Source organism: Callorhinchus milii, unplaced genomic scaffold, assembly GCF_018977255.1.
Source record: "Callorhinchus milii isolate IMCB2004 unplaced genomic scaffold, IMCB_Cmil_1.0 Scaffold4, whole genome shotgun sequence".
Taxonomy (NCBI): Eukaryota; Metazoa; Chordata; class Chondrichthyes; order Chimaeriformes; family Callorhinchidae; genus Callorhinchus; species Callorhinchus milii.
Window position 1 is genome coordinate 52,316,729 of NW_024704745.1, and position 19,347 is coordinate 52,336,075.

Genomic DNA, 19,347 nt, shown 5'->3' on the forward strand with positions numbered 1-19,347 from the left:
TTATGCTACTCCTATTTAGGTGGTATTAAAGAGTTTTAAAACTCCTGTGCAGGATTGACCAAGTAAGTCTCCATTATCTCTGCAGCTGAGGTTTCAGATAATGGAATAGGGGCAGTGACACAAGACAGACCCACCAGTAGTAAGGGTCAGCTACTTGATAAGTGACCGTTTTTTCATTCTGATTTGCCTGCCTGCCACGAGAAGGGTTTCCAGCAAATCTGTATTGTAAAAGTGGGATAACTCTATCACTCTGTGTCTACCTTGCAGTGTAAAAGAGGGTGGATTTCACAGCACCAGGGACTCAGGATATGACATTACTGCTTCCACTTGTAAGATAAGAGCAACAAAAGAAAAAAAAATCCATTCATTCTCAACAGCTGCAAATGTCACTACCCAAGGGATCAATATCACATCTCCGAAAATCCAAAGTGCTAAATTCACAGATTAATTAACACTTAAAAGCAGCAATACCATAGAGTCATTGATTTTTACAGCACAGATGGAGGCCATTCAGCCCACTGTGTCTGTGTCTGCTCCTTGAAAAGAGTTATCCAAATCAATCCCATTCCCCTGCTCTCCCCATAGCCCTGCAAACTTGTCCTCCCCAAATAATTATCTACTTCTCTCTTAAAATCTGCTATTGAATTGGCTTCCACCGCTCTTCCAGGCAATGCATTCCAAATCCGAACAACTCGTTGTGTGAAAAAAATGTCTCCGCACCTCCCCTCTGTTTCTTTTAACAACTATTTTAAATCGGTGTCCCCAGGTTAGCGACCCACCCCCCAGTGGAAATGGTTTCTCCTTGTTCACCCTATCGAATCCCCTCATAATTTGGAAAACTTCCATTAAGTCTCCTCTTAACCTTTTCTGCTCCAAGGAGAATAATTCTAGCTTCTCTAGCCTTTCCTGATAACTAAAGTCCTTCATTCCTGATACCATCCTTTGCACCCTCTCCAATGCCTTGACATCCTTGCTAAAGTGTGGGGCCCAGAACTGAACACAGTACTGTAGCTGAGCCCTAACCAGTGTTTTATAAAGTTTCATCATAACTTCCTGACTTTTGTATTCTATGCCCCTATTTATAAAGCCTAGTATCCCGTATGCTTTTTTAGCAGCTTTATTTTCCTGTCCTGCCACCTTCAAAGATTTACTTATATGAACCCCCAGGTCTCTGTTCTTTCACTCCCTTTAAGATTGTACCATCAGCTTATATTGCCTCTCCTCATTCTTCCACCCAAAATGCATCACTTCATATTTTTCCATATTAAACTTCATCTGCCACGTGTCTGCCCATGTTACCAGTCTGTCTATGTCCATTTGAAGTCTGCTATTAACCTCCTCACTGTTTACTACTTTCCTAGCTTAGTATCATCTACAAACTTGGAAGTTGTACTCCCTATACCCAAGTCCAGGTTATTTATATAGATAAAAAAAAACCTGACCATGTTCCAGACACAGAAAATTACCCTGCTTGGTGTGGTGAGATGTACAGTGTCCTTCCAAATTTATTGCACGGGTCTTTCAGATTCACAGCAAGCTCTCAATGGCAAGCTAAGCAGTTTTAGCTGGTTAGACGCCAGCAGTACCCCAACTTACACTCTGGGATCCCCAAGCATTGCTTTTGCCAGCCTGCGCCTAATACCCCCCAGAATTAGGTAAATTGGTGCATTGTTCCAGGAATGGTGGCAAATAATGTCTGGGTTAGATACTCTTAAGCACAGCGATGAGTGTCCCCATGTGTCAGGTACCTGAATGACCTCACAAAAATTCAGATTCATGAAAGAATTAGTGTAACTTACAATCACTAGTCATCTACCTACTCCAATTCTGAGTCTCAACATTTCTCAAGGTCTTAGCCTTTACACCATTTTCTTGGTTGAAAGTTGTGTAGATTTTGGAAATTACTTTAATTGAATCTTAAGCCAGTTTTCTGAAATTTCTTTTAACAACCAATCTCCAAATTAAGACTAGGTTTAAAATAAATTCCAAAGTTCTGCACAAACCTAAATTTTAAGACGATAGTCACGAGGCCAAGGCCAGGCAAAATTTCAAGCAAACATGGACCAAAAACACAAGCATGTGATATTACAGTATTCCGCTCTCCATACCTCTCTGGCAGCTCTTTCACCAGCCTGCACAGCACCCTCCATGTACCCACTCCACTCGGTAGCTGTCTCAGTACCAGCAAAGTAGATCTTCTTAAACGGCTCCCTCAGGACTCTTCATACAGACAAAATTATTCATTAGCAATGTCAAATACAAAGTTCTAAACATTAGTGCAACTACTCAGGGGGAATATTTATGTGCATGAATGTAAAACTAGTTATTATTAATAATCTTTGCATTTGATATAGCGCCTTATCACGTCTTCGAGGTAACTCAAAAAACGCGTCACAGAATATACTGAAACATGAATTGACTGTATATTTTGTGGGCGAAAGTTATTTAGTTATTCCATATATTTGAAGCAATATTATATATACATAGCCCAGTATAGTACATATACATACAAGATTGTGGATAGTAGACCAGTGCTAATTCTATTTTCTTTTGGTTATTTTTTCTCTTTTATATGCTTCTCTAAATTGATATAAGCACTGGGGATGGACTACTAAGGTTTTTTGCTCCCTGCAACAGAGTGATGCATACTCAAGTCAGCTACAGCACCCAAATACAGAGACTTAATTTTTTTAAAAACAGTTTTGCGCAGTGTGCCTGAGATCACAAGGTATTGTTACTTTGAGATGTCCTCCCGACACTAAAGATTCTATATAAATCTAAATTGTATTGCATTGTACCAGGTCAAAAAGGCCCAAATTCATGTCACATAGGACTTTTACAGACCAACAGACAAAAGAAGAATTTTATCCTGTAGGTCTTGGCTGGATTTCGTACCAGGGGATGGATAGGTGAAAGGGTCATCCAGACCCTCTGAGTTAATATTTAGAAAGTAGGCAGCTTGCTCATACATACATATATACATAAATACATACTGTACATGGTTTATGCATGCAAAATTTAAGTTTAAATGTAATGAAAAAGTGGAGAAATGTGTTTTTAAACAGTGTTCACTTTTGTGACCGAAATAGTGACTTCAACAACACAAACGACTACACTCAAAATGTCTTGCAATTGAGTCACACTGACGATTGCATCAGTTAATAAATGAGAAATGCGCTGCACACTTTATTAAATTAGGTTAACAAGGCACAGTAATCCAAGGAACACATCACAATTAACAGAAACAGTTACAGTTAGCAATGCACAACCTTTTAATTTAATCCAGGGAAGACACAGCAAATGTTCCCAGTGCCTCCAGGAGGTGTCGAGGTCTCCTTTTACTCTGCCTTAATGGCAGTAAAATTTGTTTGAATGTTCCGTATTAGTGCTCTGATTCATTTGGGCTATTTTCTTCCCTAGATGCACCAACCTAAATCAGTCCAATATTTTACAATTGTTTTAACTGCTAATGTAGATAATAAAATTGCTGGACTTACTTGCCAAACTGAGTCATGATTCCGGGGGGGTAGTACGCAGTGTAACATCCGCCCGAGTACTGCTCCTCACACCAGTTCTTCTCCTCATAATGAACCGGCTGGGTACAGACACAAAACACACAGGTCACAATGAGAGAGTAAAAAAACTACCCTATTATATGCCACATGCAGTAAATTTTCTTCTGTTTTTCCCCATTGTTCTCTTCTTTTGGTTAATCACATAATCTCGAAGATTAAGATTGGAACAGTTTGATCGTTTTGTGGATAATGCTCTAAAGTGAGAGTACCTCCCATCCCCTGTACTGTATATAGTGAAGTACACTCACAGTGGGTGTTGAGGTGCACTCACAGAATGATGCATACCAACAGAGTGATGCATACTCACAGTGAGGTGCATTCACATTGAGCTTTATTAAGGTTTATTTATAGTGAGGTCCATTCATACAGTGAATATTATGCATACAGTTAGGTATGCACACATGATGAAATTTTTTCAAATAGTGAGGTTTACTTGTCAAAAATGAGGTATGCTCATATATAATAAATAATAATCCTTGCATTTGATATAGTGCTTATCAAGTCTTTGAGACGTTTCAAAGCGCTTCACAGAATAGACTGTAAAGTGAATTGACTGTATATTTGTCGGCGAAACGCAGCAGCCAATTGCGCACAGCAGCGTCCCACAAATAGTCGTGGATTGAGTGACAAATTATTATTTTATTATTTTTTCTTGAGAAATTATTATCAGGCTTGTGGAGTAAGGAAACTTGCCCAAGGTTTCGCCCAGGACCACTTACAAGGCGAGTGCTCTAATCACTGAGCTATGGACTCCACTATATGTGAGTTATACTTTTATAACACTTCTTTCCCTATAAAATCTAGAGTCGTAGACCATTTGTAATATAAAATGCAATTTAAGCATTGATAAATAAAACAAACTAGCAAGGAAGAGGATAATCAGCTTACATGCAAAGCCTCCTCCGAGCCAAGGACTTTAGCATAAATCTCACAAATCTTCTGCTTCCTGCAAAGTAAAGATGATAAACCAAGTTACATCAAACCAGGTTTGGTGAGTTTCTACACCTCATACGGAATGAATCAGGGTGGGATAAATTCTGTTACTTTAAAGTTCCGAGGATGAATATCGAAGCTGGAATCTAATCATCAAGCTTTTTAAAACATAAATGCTTGCACTGATGCACATTACCTTGCACATCTTTTATCATTTTTTCTTCATATTACAAGTTTTTAAATATTTTTCTTTGATAGGCAAAACCTGCTAAATGAATTAATTGAATTAACAGCTTGAAGCAATTCCAGAGACCAACAGATGAAGTAACAGAGTAACCTCCATAGATATTAACTGTGTTGCTTCACACCTGATCCAGCCATTCCGGATAAGCTTTAACTTATTTCCAACTACTAAGTGACAGACCTCAGTATCTAATTTTTCCTGTGTTTAAGTTGTAGTATCTCTTAAAATAATAATCTTTGCACCTGATATAGTGCTCATCACATCAATGAGACGTCTCTGAGAGTTTCACTAGATCTCCTATAAAATGGAGTAACTGTGTAGGCAAACATGGCAGCCTATTTGTGCACAGCAATGTCCACAAATAACCATGAAGTAAATGAACAATTTTATCTTGGGGATTGTTGGCCAAGACACCAAGAGAAACTTCTTTCTCTTTTCAAAAAGTGCTGTGGGGTCTTTAAGATCCACTTGAACAGGCAGGCTGGGATTCGGTTTAACATCTCATCTTAAGGACAGTATCTCTGACAATGCAGAGCTCCCCCACAACTATACAGGGGTGCCAGTTTAGACTGTGGTACCAACTTGGGTTTTGAACCCACAATCTTCTGATTCATAGGCAAGATTTCTTACAAAGGAGCATCATTGCTTCTTAAGGTTGATAGAGTTGCAGTCACCCGAGCTGGTGGTTGGGGTCAGGAGGGGTGGAGCGTGGGTGGGTAGGGGTAGGACAGTGACCGAAGGCTTGGTCCAAGAGGAGGGTCTTGAGACAGGTCTTGAAGGAGGCAAGGGAGGGGACGAGGCGAAGGGACTGTGGGATGGAGTTCCAGAGGATGGGGTCAGAGATACAACAGATTAGACCACAGTATTGTTGTTCTGTTGATTTCAATCCTTTACCCAGAACAAGGTAATCCATTATGACTTTTTTTTAAAAAAAAACCAATTGGGAACAGTGGTTTGCAAATACTGTATTGCTGAATTATTTGCCACGACTTCATCAATAAGTATTTGTGGTTTCTCACCTCTGTTCCTCTGTGAGACTTACAAGTCTCCGTGCATTTCGAGCAAGGATAAATCTGAAAAAAAATTAGAAAAATCAAGGTACATCATTTTGTTTCTCTGAGATTCATTTAAAATATGTTTAACATATAAAGTTATTGTTCTCTCCCACAATACTGTCTCAATGTAAAAATAAGTAACATGTCTTATCTAATTGTAAGGCAAGACATTATTCATGTGTAGAAACATGCCCATCAAAGTAAACACTACTCTATTGCACACAATTTTCTGTTACAGAACAATGTATCTGGGTGGGAATAAAATGCACAAAAATTCTAATCAAACAACACAAACTGTTGTATGGTCATAGAGTGGATTGTAATTCAATACAATGGCTGAATCTGTGTATGACCTTTGAGAACATGGTGGATAACTAGCGATAGCTGAGTGCTTGATACATCTACACATCTGAACACTGAAAATGGACCAATAGATAGGTATCCTTAACCTGCCAAGACTGCCAAACTGAACTAAAGATGCCCAGGTGGTGTCAATTACAGATTTTGAGGGTTAGGGTGGACAAATTCTACACCACACAAAATATAGGATTTAGCAGTGAAATGTAAGCTGATATCATACTTGTGTGTGCTTGTTTAATTGAAAAACCTAGGTGAAAAGTTGTGGTGTGCAGTACAATACATCATATCAACACAGAGGAAACTAGGACAGAGACCAATGTAAATTAAGAAATGGCGGTTAGCAGATGCTATTCTTGAGTTGCAAAAGCCTGCGACAGATTGTAGCAGGAGGGAGGACTGAGGGTGCTATGGAGTTCCAGTGTCTTGAGGTTCAGACAATGAGAACATTACTGTGGAAGACAACACATTGACATTTCATTTTGCTACAGCAAGGTGAAGTCACAGTAAGAGGGCAATTCATATTAAGAACTTTCTAAATTTAGACTTTGAGTCAAACCTCAGCGAGTGTCTATGCCAGTTGTGCGATTTAATCCTACAATAATCCTTCCATTTAGTATAGCGCCTTTCATGTCGGGAGGACACAGGATTTACTATGAAGTGGAATGACTGTGTATTTTGTAGGCAAACGTACCCTATGATGGCAGGGAAAGTTCCATCTGGTTTGGTGTCATCCAGAGTCAGGCCAATAGGAGACTTCTCGTCTTGAATGACCATGCTACCACAGTAACCTGGTTGAAACAGGAAATAAAGGACATCTAATTCAGAACTTCAGAGGGCAACAAATTTAAAGCGACTGCACCTGTCTTTTTCAAAGTAAAACATTTTAATATGGCTCAGAGTTTCCTTTTTGTATGAAAGCCCTTTATTCTCATCCCTCAATAATTTAGTCTATTCAATCTGACGTTATAGCACAAAAGGAAGCGTTTAAAAAATGCTGAATTAGAATGTTACACAAAGTTCATTAATGTAGCTCCAGTTAAGTTTTTTTTATATCAAAAATTATGTTTAAGAGTGTGGCTTAGCAATGCCATCCTGGACAAGTGAGCACATGAACAAGAGTCCAATATACAAAAACACAAACCCTTCTTCCTCCAAAAGTTCTCCTTGTAGTACATCATACACTTAATGACGGATCCCATGGGAACACGCTGGATCAGCTGATTTTTTAGGACAGGCAGAGATGGGTCATAATGGATCTTCATACTGAGGGCTGGCGGGATGGCACTGATAACATAGTTGGCCTGCATAATGATAAAATGGGGTTATTTTAATTTATCTTCCTGATCTCTCGTATCTCAACAACAAATTACATTTGGATAGTGCTTTTCACGTCAGGAGAATGTCCTAAGGCGCTGAAATAATTCCCCCTTTCCCATTTTTGCCAATTGAAGTGAAGTACATTTTCAGTTGTTTCCCTCACCTCAAACCTTTCATGATCCAGTGTCTCCACAATGACTGTACTGCCCGTCTGGTCAATCCGGATCACTGGCTTCTCGAGTTTCACACAGTTTCCAAGATGATGCATTAATCTTTCACAAATCTGACCAGACCCACCAACAAACTTCCTCTCCTGCAAGTAAAGAATGCATATGACCACCACAATCTATCTTACACCTGTGCTAAAAATGTCATTTTTTATTGCTTCTTAAAAATCCCTTCATAAAAAAAACATTTTTTAAAATTGATTAAAAAAAACGATTTTAGCAATCAGGATATGATACATCCTAGTATCTTTGAACATTGTGAATCATAAAAATGCAGTTAATTACAAAACAAGTAAGCAGATGCACACAGTGAGACCTGCAAGGAAGTATAATATTAGAAAATGCGTATCTCTTCCATAGATCACATACACACCCTGTCTTTAACTTAGCACACTTACTTCCTCTCTAAATGTAATGTTCAGTAAAGCTGCCTCTTGACAGACAAAGTTAACTGACTAAAGCACTTTTGTGCTCAATGGCCTTTTTGCTGACTTTGCCAACCTGAGATTTGTGTTTCACGAGCTGTGAATATTGCTGCAAAATTGTAAATCACACAACAAATCTGGTTTGTACATAAAACAAATCTGACCCCATTTCCAATATGCTCTACAATTGCATTTACAATGTCTGCTTAATTTTCCCACTGGCCATATAAAACATCAATGCTTTTCTTCACCAGCATTATTATTGATGGATTGCACTCACCAGACTACCAAGTAACTTAAAATGTATCAGATCAATTGGACCATGAAGGCACTCTGCTGTCACAGACAGCCACCAGAGAAATTAGATGCCTGAATTCTTTATCACTGCACCACCAGGGATATTGAACAACATGACTGAAGAGCACCCAAACCAACGGTAAATCAGATACCGTAAAGAGAACAATGCCAGGCACAAAGGCAAACATGATACTACAGATGGAAAACCACTGCACTGCAAGGGAATTGGTTGGCATAGATACAAGTGGCAATATAATATAAATATAATATATATAACTGAAACATAAAGAATTGCACGTTCTTGTTTAAGAAAAAGGTCTACTGAAAGATCAAGTGTTATTTTCCAGGTTACTGGAAGTTTTAGGGAGTTTTGAGGAAACAAAATGTCCAACATTCTCTGCTTGATCACCCACCATAATGCTGGCAGAGATGTGTCATCCAATCCAATTGGAGCTGTAATGGTTGACACGCTCCTGGAGGTAATACACATTAAAGAGCAAATACAGCAACAACTTGCACTTCCCTGCAAAATAAATGTCTTGAAGCCAGAATTCTGAGAAGCTATCTGCGTGCAAGGCACTTTATAAGTGCAAGCTATTGTTGTTTGAAGCATTTCACAAAATAAGATTATTTAAAACTGAAATGAACATAGTTAAATAGAGGAATGAAGCAGTTTATTTATACCAGCAGCGTCCATATAAAACATCAATCGACTGAGAAGCTAGTTCATTTGAAATTGCGGCTGCGTTTGGTTGAGGATGTCCCCACCTCAGCAGATGGAACCTAAGTTAATGGTATAAAAAAAACAAAAGATAATGATCTAGAAATAAAAGAATAATAAATACAGATTCACCCTCCCTCGTACTATCATCATCCAACAACTGAGTCTCTCCAACATTATTTGTAATCCACTATAGAAACCTAACAGTTAAATCAGAACCCACAGTGTTTCACATTTTTTTGCGTACCTGTCCACCGTTGGTTGTTGAAAATATCCTTGAGGTTCCCCCGCACTGCTTGACATACCACAGAAACCAGAGAGCAGAGACTTCATATGGTTCAGAGGTGACGTTTACATTTACAAATAGTCGAGCGAAGTGCTTGGCAATTCTACAAATTGAAATGAACATGGAAGCGACTGAAGAATTTATGAGATATTCATGCAATTGCTCAGATTAACAACAACATCATCAATTTACATTTTATATAACGTCTTCCACGTTGGGCTGGAGTGAACAATTTGTATGGTATTGTTGACGAACATTTGAACTCACTAACTAAATACTCGGTTGATAAACAGGAGTTTGTATATCAGTTACCATAGAAAAGCTATGACCAGTGCTCTTAAAAGTTACTGTCAATATTTCTCCAGTGCTGTGATACTGAACGTTAATCTTACCTGGTCCAGCAAAGTTTGTCAATCAGGTGTTGCATTGTTATTTTATCCCATTCGTCAGCATGAGGTGCTCTCCATGGTGCTTCAGGCGGAATCTAAGAGAAGAACACTCATTATACCTCCCATCCAAGCACATTGCCCTGCATCGCAACTGGGGGACTATGAAAACAGTGCTAAAGTGAGCTGTAGTAACATGGCTAACCTAATATGCTGACATCTCTTTTCTAATGGCAATGGAGAAAGAACCCCCCCTCCTCAAAACCATGAGTCAATGAGAAAATGGCACAAGTCCATAACACGCCGACCTTGCCTCCAAATACATAATCACTACACAATACAGTAAAATCCCTGAAGTGCATTGAGATATCATGACAATGTGATAAGGCGCTAAATCAAATGTAAGGATTATTGTTAATATTTATTTTAAACTGGATTATGAGGTTCTCTTTTATGCAATGACACCCTTCCTCTACTTCCCCCTCCCTGAAACCCCAAATATAGGAATAAGAAAGGGCCGATTCATTCTTTCAACTCAGGGCCTATGTCACAATATGGTAATTTATTTTTAAGCAATCTTTTTGTTTCTTCAAACCATGACCCTCTTTTCTTTTCTAAAGTTTAAACAATTCCATTTTTGGTTGCTTCAGCGGAGCAGTATTAACGCACTGGTTTATTACCATCAATCAATGCCTCCTTCAATTTAGTTTGTTCCATCTCTTTTTCAGTTTATTTGTTTATTTATTTGTTACCTCTTCTTGTCAACACTGTTTCTGAAATAATCCAATTAGGTTCCTGGCTCTGTTCCCATCCTTTGTCTTCACTCTGCTGGGTACAGTTATTGTCGGATAGAGGCTTGGCTGCAAGGTTCGGGTCTCAATCTGTGCTGAGATTAGCTAATCATAGTCAAGAGCACCACAACTGGCTTTGTTAAAATACAGTAATACTTGTATTTGATTTTAAAATGCTTTAGAAACCTTTTTCTATAAAATGTAGTGATTGTGTATTTGCACACAGCAATGTCCCACAATCAGCCATGACCAACGACCAATTTTATCTGGAGGATTGTTAGCCAAAATACTGGGAGAAACTCCCTTCTCTTTTCAAGTGGGATCTTTAAAGTTCCACCTGAACAGGAACTCATGCAAAGGACAGCACCTATAAAAATGCAGTGCAGTCCCAGCGCTGCATTTGATTGCCAGCCAAGACTGTGAGTTCAAAGTCCCAAGTTAGGGCATGAACCCACGACCTACTGATGCAGGGTGAGAGTGGTAACAAATGAGCCAGGCTGACACTTGAACTGGGAAAGAAAAGGGTGAGCAATGATTTTCAGTCCTCACAATTGAACAGTTCACTAACACTTGACATTTTAGTTGCACAATAAACTGGAGGGAGGCATCAGATAACTGTACAGCCATGCCTCAAAATACGTGAAACGAAAGGCAAAGTACTGCAGATGCTGGAAATCTGATTTAAACGCAAGTCACTGGGAATACGCAGCAGGTCAGGCAGCATCCATGGAGAGAGGAAAATTAGTTAACGTTTCAGGTCAATGACCTTTCCTCAGAATATGTGCATTCCTCCAGGAAGGGAGGGAGAAAACTCCAATAAGACTATTTGACTTAGAACATGAGACTAAAGCTAGACGGTATACAATTACATTTCAAGAGCCTCGAACAAGACTATATCATAAAAGGAATTGTGTTTCCCACAAAGGATTAGATACTTGGAACAAGGAAGTTCAATGTGCAAATGAACTCCTATAGAAATAATTGGCTACATATCTGCTTGGGGATCGGAGTATGTAGGGAATAACTGTAGATTGAGATGAACAAATATTCCACAAGGCAAAATGATTTCTGTGCTGCTGGGCAGGTGGAGAAATGTCTATGAAAGGAAAGGTCCTGAGAATCAATCCTAATGATTCAAAGTCCTTGAGAGAGCCATTGCCTCCCAGCTTTGTTCTTTCCTCTCCTCCCACTCCCTCCATGAGCCCCTCCAATCGGGTTTCTGTGCTGCCCACAGCACGGAAACTGCTCTGGTCAAGGTCACAAATGACACCCTGAGTATGTGTGACCAGGGCTCCCTCTGCCTCCTCGTCCTCTCTGCCGCTTTTGACACTGTGGATCATTCAATCCTCCTCCACCGACTCTCCTCCCACCTTAACCTCCAAGATTCTCTCCTTGACTGATTCAGGTCCTTCCCAACTCATCCCTCCACAGGCTGCAGATAATCCAGAACTCTGCAGCCCATGTCCTCTCCCGCCCCAAACTCTGTTACCCCATCTCCCCCATTCTCGCTGGACTCCATTGGCTCCCTAGCCTTCAGAGGATCCAGTTCAAGATCCTGGTCCTCACCTACAAAGCCCTCCATGGCCTCACTCCACCCTACTTCTGCAACCTCCTAACCCTCTACCAACCCGCCTGCTCCTTCCGCTTAGCTGGCTCTGACCTGCTCCACGTCCCCCGACCCACCCGCCCCACCATTGGCGGGAGAGCCTTCAGCCACTCTGCCCCCAACTTCGGAATTCCATCCCCCAATCAGTCCGCCTTGCCCTCTCCTTAGCCTCCTTCAAATCCTGCCGCAAGACCCTCCTCTTCGACCATGCCATCGGCCACCCCTCTTCCCTCCCCTCCGACCCCAGTTCGGGTATGAAATGCTGTACACTGTCCAGCGCCTTGGGACGTCCTTCTGACATGAAAGGTGCTATGCAAATGTAATCTTCTTGTTGTTGTATGCTCTTACCCAATTCTATTTTGACCCACTCAGTGTCCCAGTGCTGCTTTGCCTCATCCACCTCCCAATATTTGTTCCAGCTCCATACTGGAAAAGCTGAACCGTGTGCCCTGATTTCCAGACTAACAGCTCCATCATGTACTGCCCAGCAGTGCAGAATGACACCATATCAGGGCTGGGATGTGACAGTTCGCTAGCTGAATTCAACACCTGTGATTCAGAGTCACAAATAGTGACTCCTCATGGTAGACAGACGAGTGTCACAATGACCTGAGAGAAATGATGTGATTGTCTTCCAGAGCAGACAACCTGCAGGTCAGCAATATGGACTACAGGGATTGTCAGGAGTCACTATCTGCAATTCTGAGTTGCTCATTGCTGATCCAGGTAGTGTACAGTGCATGATTCAAGCCCCATTGTATTGGTATAAGGAAGGCAGCACACAAGAGCAAAGATTCATTTTAAACACAAGGAAACCAGCATCATTCATTCTCTTTATTTTAAAAACAAAACATCAATGGGATCACATGGTCCATCCTAATGCAGTGCAGTTTAAACAATGCATTCATGTTTTCATGTTTGAAGATCCATGACTTGATTTTTATTCTAGGCTCTACATCGCCACTAAGCAGCATAGGAGATTGATCAGGCGAAGAATCTATCACTGACCTCCTCACACTGAAACAAGAGTATCTAGTCAATATATTGGAGAGGCGGCCTAAAATGGAAATGCACTGCAGTACTTCACCTCTCCTCCAACTGGATATCTTTTACCTATGTTTATCACAGATTTATTAAAAACTTAGGCTTTTGAAAGGAATGAACAAATATTTTTCCCCACCACAACTTTCAAATTAGTTACATTTTGTGACAATTTTTCAGCCGCCCCAAAGCTTCCCAGTAATAACCTTTGAAGGAATATCTTGCATCTTAAAGAGGGGCATGCAAGGGGTGAACACACGCTCTCTAAAAATGTAGACCAACAAATCTACTTACCAAGAATTCTCCTTTATATACACCTACAACATTCAATCGGTACATTGTTTTCAGATTTACCTCTACTGTAAAATGCATTGAATGATCTTTACCAGCCATCTGTAGAAGCCCTGGTTCTTCTTACCTCCTTGCCCATTTGATCCAGCGTTCTCCATAGGTTGTTGTAATCCATATAGGCAAATGGGTTCCACATGGGTGGGAAAGGACCTCTGAAAGGATAGGATTTTCCCTAAAACAGAACAAAATCAGAATATAACCAGGTGGTTGCCAAAACTATCTGGTGACTTTTGAAAACAAAATTATTTTACCAAACAAAGCAGGAGGCATTGTTAACAATCTGTCCCGAGTATTCGGCAATACTCTCATAAATAACAGTCCAAATTCAATAGTACTGCGAGAGGCAGAGCAATCAAACAGCATATTGAGCTTTATAAAGACATGAAAGACAATTCTTGGGCCAAATATTTGCTGCTGCCTCTGAACGTCCAAACATCCAACACTGAACTTTGGATATGAGAGTCTGAAGGGACTCCGATGGAGTAAACTCCACGGTCTAAAGTAATTTGCAGCAATGTTGGGTTGCATGAAGTGGTTTGGAAAATTAGGCAAAATCATTCTTCACACCACCTAAATAAACACCAGTAAGTAATCGAACATATTGAAATTAACATTGTAAGACATATAATGGTAGCATCTGTGGAATCCTTAATTTATACATGGAAACCCTTCAATTGAGACTTCATGTAATTGGATTAAATTGAAATTTTCCATTATGGCAGCTGTCGGTAAAGTGCTGTTAACTGATGTCTGCCTGAATTTGGTATTCGGCACCTATAAAATTTGGTATCTGCCAGTAGATGAGTAACAGGAAATAATGCAATGCTACTTCAGAAATATGCAGTGAAGTGATGATCTACTCCTAGTAAAGTACAGAATCATGCATAAACAACCACATTGCAAAGTTTAATGAACGTCAATGGCATATGCAGCAGATTGGCAAATTCATAGCAGTACTTATGCCACAAGGCATGCATTAATGAGTCATGTTGCTGCACTAACATACATTATGTAAAGGATGGAAAGCACATGCTGCGTAATGTGACACTGTACAGTGATCAATGTTAAGCAAGGAATGAAATGTTGTATAACGCCCAATTAACTGGTATATGGATCATGTCATACATTGTTAGTAGATAGACACTATTAGCTACAATGTAGAAAATTTTGTCAGCATATTGCTACAAGTGAACATCACCATATTCCAGTTCCATGAAACCACCAACATAAACAATATCCAATAATAATAATCATCCCTACATTTGATATAGATTTTTCACATCAGGAGGATATCTCAAAGAGCTTCACAGTATGAACTGTAAAGTGTATCGACTGTGTGCTTTTGTTTTAGGTGAACCCTGTAGCCAATTTGCACATAGAAATGTCCAACAAACAACCATGAAATAAGTGATTAATTTTATTTGGGGATTTTTGGCTAGGATGCCAGGAGAAACACCCTCCTCTTTTCAAATAGTGATATGGGAGCTTTAACGTCTACCTGAACAGAGACAGGACTTTAGTTTAACATTTCATCCAAAGGATAGCACCTCCAGCATTGTAGCACACCCCCAGCAATGCATTGGAATATCAGCTACATGAATTCCAAGTCCTGATATGGGGCTTGAATTCACAGCCTTCTGAATTAGAAGTGAGAGTGCTACCAACTGCACCAGGCTGACACAAAGTGTTGGTGCTGAAAATCCTATATAAACCTTGCATGGAAAAGTACAAAATGGATGTGCTGCTTTCAGTTATGTTTCAAAATACGTAAGGGATTTGTATCAGTTGTACACCGCTTGCATACAAGAGAGCAAAAGCAGCTTTTTTTTTATTAAGTCATCCATGTATATTTTACCTTCATGCATGATATTGAAGAAAACTGTATTTTACCTCTCTCTTTCATGGATTGCACGTGTCATCTAATGAACACAAAATGTATACAGTTTTTATTTTGATATTCCATTAAGAAATAGAGCAAAAAAGGCCATTAAACATTTCGGGCATATTTTACAATCTAGCAACTGCTAACTAAGATTAATGAATCTCCTCACCATTTAATCCAGTGTAATTTTTTTCACTGCACCGAAAACTTCAGAAATCAGGTCATTTGCATTGCAGGCAGAGTGCACTCTCCTCTCTCTCTCTCTTTCTCAGACATGCTTTGAGCAGGGCATTCTTAGTTAAATTTGCATAACTGCAGGCTCCATATGGGAATGCCCTAGCACCCTAACTGTACACTCTCCTTCATACAAAGAAATCCTACCTCTATATCAGTTGATTTTTTGTAGCACATCCAAGTCTCTCAGAATATGCCTGAATGTTATCTACAGTCACGAGTGCTTTTTCTGCATCTTACCCACTACATTTTACCTCAGGTACTTCTGTAGTTTGCTTGCATTAAGCCTTTAGCCCATCCTCAGTTCCAGGCTAGGGATTGATACCTTTGTAAAGGTCAAACTAACCGGAATTATACAAGACTTGAGGCAGACCAACCCATTAATGACCAATAATTCCTGTTAATGATGAGCCATTGCTTAACTCTGCTACACTATTATATCATTAACATTAGCTTGTCTGGATCTACTCCAGTGTTGTTCACACTATCACAATCGCATCTCTTTGTAACGTGCACCATTTTAATAACTCTAACAATCCGCCCCTTAAGCATAGCGAACAGAGAAAACTGAAACTGATTGAATCTCTTCCTGCTTAGTAAGAGATTTTTTCAAATATATAAAACTGAAAGGACTTTCTGACAACATTCATCTACCCACAAGGATTTACAAAGAGGTCTCCTATCATCCAGATAATGGCCTCTGCTTACAATGTGGCATAGTGCCCTCAGCTCCTGTCTACTAGATCATACACAACAACTTGCACTTATATGGCACTCTCCACGCACGGTAGAGTCTCAGAGCGAGGAGTGCGTTGGAGTAATCCAAGCGGGAAGTGACAAACGCATGCACGAGGGTTTCGGCTGCATTTGGGGTAAGGTACGGTTGGAGGCAGGCGGTCCTGGTCAGGGACCGGATGTTGGGGAGGGATGACAGCTGGAAGTTGAACCGGGTGCCTAGGTTGTGCCCTGGTTCAGTGAGTGTGAGGGAGAGCCAGGGAGGTTGAGGAGTTTAGATCCGCAGGAGTGAAGACATTGACGGGAGCCTAGGAGTATGGCTTCCATCTTGTCCATATTCAGCTGCAGGAAGTTTACGCTCATCCAGGCCTTGTTGTCTGCCTGACAAGCTGATAGAACATCGGAGGACCTGGAGTTGGTACTGGAGGAGACAAAGTAGATTTGGGTGTCATCCACATACATGTGGATCTATTGGGAATATAAAGTGCCATGAACACATCCAATTTCTCCAGTCCATCAGACCATAAGACGTAGGAGCAGGAGTAGGCCATTCAGCCCCTCGAGCCTGCCCCGCCATTTAATAAGATCATGGCTGAACTTCTAACCTAATTCCATTTACCTGCCCTATCCCCATATCTCTTAATCCCTCTATTCTTTAGATATCTATCAACCTCAGTCTTGAATATGTTCAAGGACTGAGCATTCACAGCCTTCTGGGATAGAGAATTCCACAAATTCACTACCCTCTGAGTGAAGAAATGTTTCCTCAACTCAGTTCAAAAAGGCTGACCCTTAATCTTGAGACTATGACCCCTAGTTTTAGACAGTCAGAGATAAACGTTTATCCCAAGACACAGGAAGGAGTTGGATGTAATGAAAAGCAAACCAAACTAAACTTAGCAACACATTCAATTTGGCTCCCTGCCCTGGAGACTTACTGGGTCTGCACATGTATGTTGTTCATCTTATGTCATCTCTTCTCACAACATCACAAAATTGGTCAGGATGAAGAAGGCCCTTTGGCGCATCTGATCTCATCCCAACAGAACACCCTACCTATCATTCCTCTCATCAAAGCATTAAGCTGTATTATAAATCTAGTGTCCTGGCTTCTACCGTGCTTCACGTCAACCTGTTCCATTTGTTGATTACCCTCCTTTATAACTGAAAACCTATGTCCTCTTGTTCCTTTTTCTACAACAAATTAGATTTAACTAGAGTTCACCAAAGCCATAGTTGTGCCCTACTGCAAAGTGAGCATTACTCATCAATGCTCATTTCTCTTTCCATCGATTAATAATGTTTTATAATGTTTGTGCGTAATGGATTGTGCCCTGCACAAACATTGTGATAATCCAAACACAAAAAGGAACACAAGGGGGCAGCAGAGAGCCAGGACTGCCAAACAATAATAATAATAATAATAATCCTTGCATTTGATATAGCGCTTTTCACGTCGGGAGGACGTCCCAAAGCGCTTCACAGAACATACTGCAAAGTGAATTGACTGTATATTTGTGGGCGAACGCGGCAGCCAATTGCGCACAGCAATGTCCCACAAACAGTCGTAGATTGAAAATGACCAATTTATTATTGTTTTTTGGTTTTGGAGGGATTATTATTAGGCGTGTGGAGTAAGGAAACTTGCCCAAGGTTTCGCCCTGACCTGCCTGGAATTGAACTCAGGTCTCTCACTTGCAAAGCGAGTGCTCTAACCACTGAGCTACAGGACTCCACACGTCAATGGAAAAATAATTAACTCTAATAAACTCTCATTTATCTTTGAAAACAAGACCTTGTAGTCTTGATTCGGGAGAAAAACTCAAATAGTGAAGCCAGACTTAGTTACATATTCCATCTCTCCACTGGATTGTCATTATTCAGATCTGTACAAGTGTGATAATAATAATAATCTTTGCAACTGGTGTAGTGCCTTTCACGTCCGAAAGCGATTCACAGGATTTACTGTGAAGTGGAGTGACTGTGCATTTGTAGGCGAATACACAGCCAATTTGCACACAGCAACGTCCCACAAGCATTCATGAACTGAATGATCATTTTTTTTATTTGGCAAAGAGGACACAAGAAACTCCCATCTCTTTTTTAATACTGCTATGAGATCTTTAACATCCACCTGAACAGGCCGACGGGATCTCGGTTGAGCGTCTCATCCAAAGGATGGTACCTCTGACAATGCAACGCCGCCCCCTCCCCCAGCACTGGAGGGTCACCTTAGACTATGTGATTCGAATCCCGAAGTATGGCTTGAACCCACAGTGGAGTCCTGTAGCTCAGTGGTTAGAACACTCACCTCGCAAGTGAAAAGACCCGGGATCGATTCCAGGTTGGGGCGAAACGTTGGGCAAGTTTCCTAATTCCACACACCTCTGTTTACCTAGCAGTAAGTAGGAACCCGCGTGTTAGTCAATTGGCGGATCCCTTTTAATAATCCTTGCAAACAAAAAATGTGATCACTGAATCCACGATTGTGTGTGGGACACTGCTGTGTGCAATTGGCTGCTGTGTTTCCCCCACAAAATATACAGCCAATTCACTTTACAGTGTATGCTGTGAAGCGCTTTGAGACGTCTCGAAGACATGTTAAGGCACAATATCAAATGCAAAGACTATTATTATTAACCTGACTCAGAGGCATTACCACTGAGCCAGGCTGGCACACAAATTGTCCTTCACAACCTTTGAACCCATATTAAATGCCTGCAATTAAGGTTCAGACAGGTCACAATCCTACTCACAACATACCAATGGAGCTGATAAGGAAATACTGCACTAGACTTGCGAAGTAGAAGTGGGTTATGATCTCACTCAGTTTTCTAACCGACCTTGTGATCTTGTGATATATAAGCAGGATTAAAAAAGC

The 19,347-nt window shown here is 40.5% G+C and overlaps 1 protein-coding gene across 1 annotated transcript in view; it reads right to left on the reverse strand.

Annotated features, from left to right (window-relative positions):
* mao (monoamine oxidase) overlaps nt 1–19,347 on the reverse strand; it is a 77,343-nt gene that overhangs the window by 15,372 nt on the left and 42,624 nt on the right. The window contains exons 4-13 of the mRNA XM_007901666.2: nt 13,683–13,787; nt 9,833–9,924; nt 9,402–9,543; nt 7,648–7,797; nt 7,309–7,468; nt 6,859–6,955; nt 5,772–5,825; nt 4,464–4,521; nt 3,498–3,595; nt 2,109–2,220 (exon numbers count right to left, since the gene is read on the reverse strand). Coding sequence (XP_007899857.1) covers nt 2,109–2,220; nt 3,498–3,595; nt 4,464–4,521; nt 5,772–5,825; nt 6,859–6,955; nt 7,309–7,468; nt 7,648–7,797; nt 9,402–9,543; nt 9,833–9,924; nt 13,683–13,787 — 1,068 coding nt within the window. The remainder of the gene's footprint in view (nt 1–2,108; nt 2,221–3,497; nt 3,596–4,463; nt 4,522–5,771; nt 5,826–6,858; nt 6,956–7,308; nt 7,469–7,647; nt 7,798–9,401; nt 9,544–9,832; nt 9,925–13,682; nt 13,788–19,347) is intronic.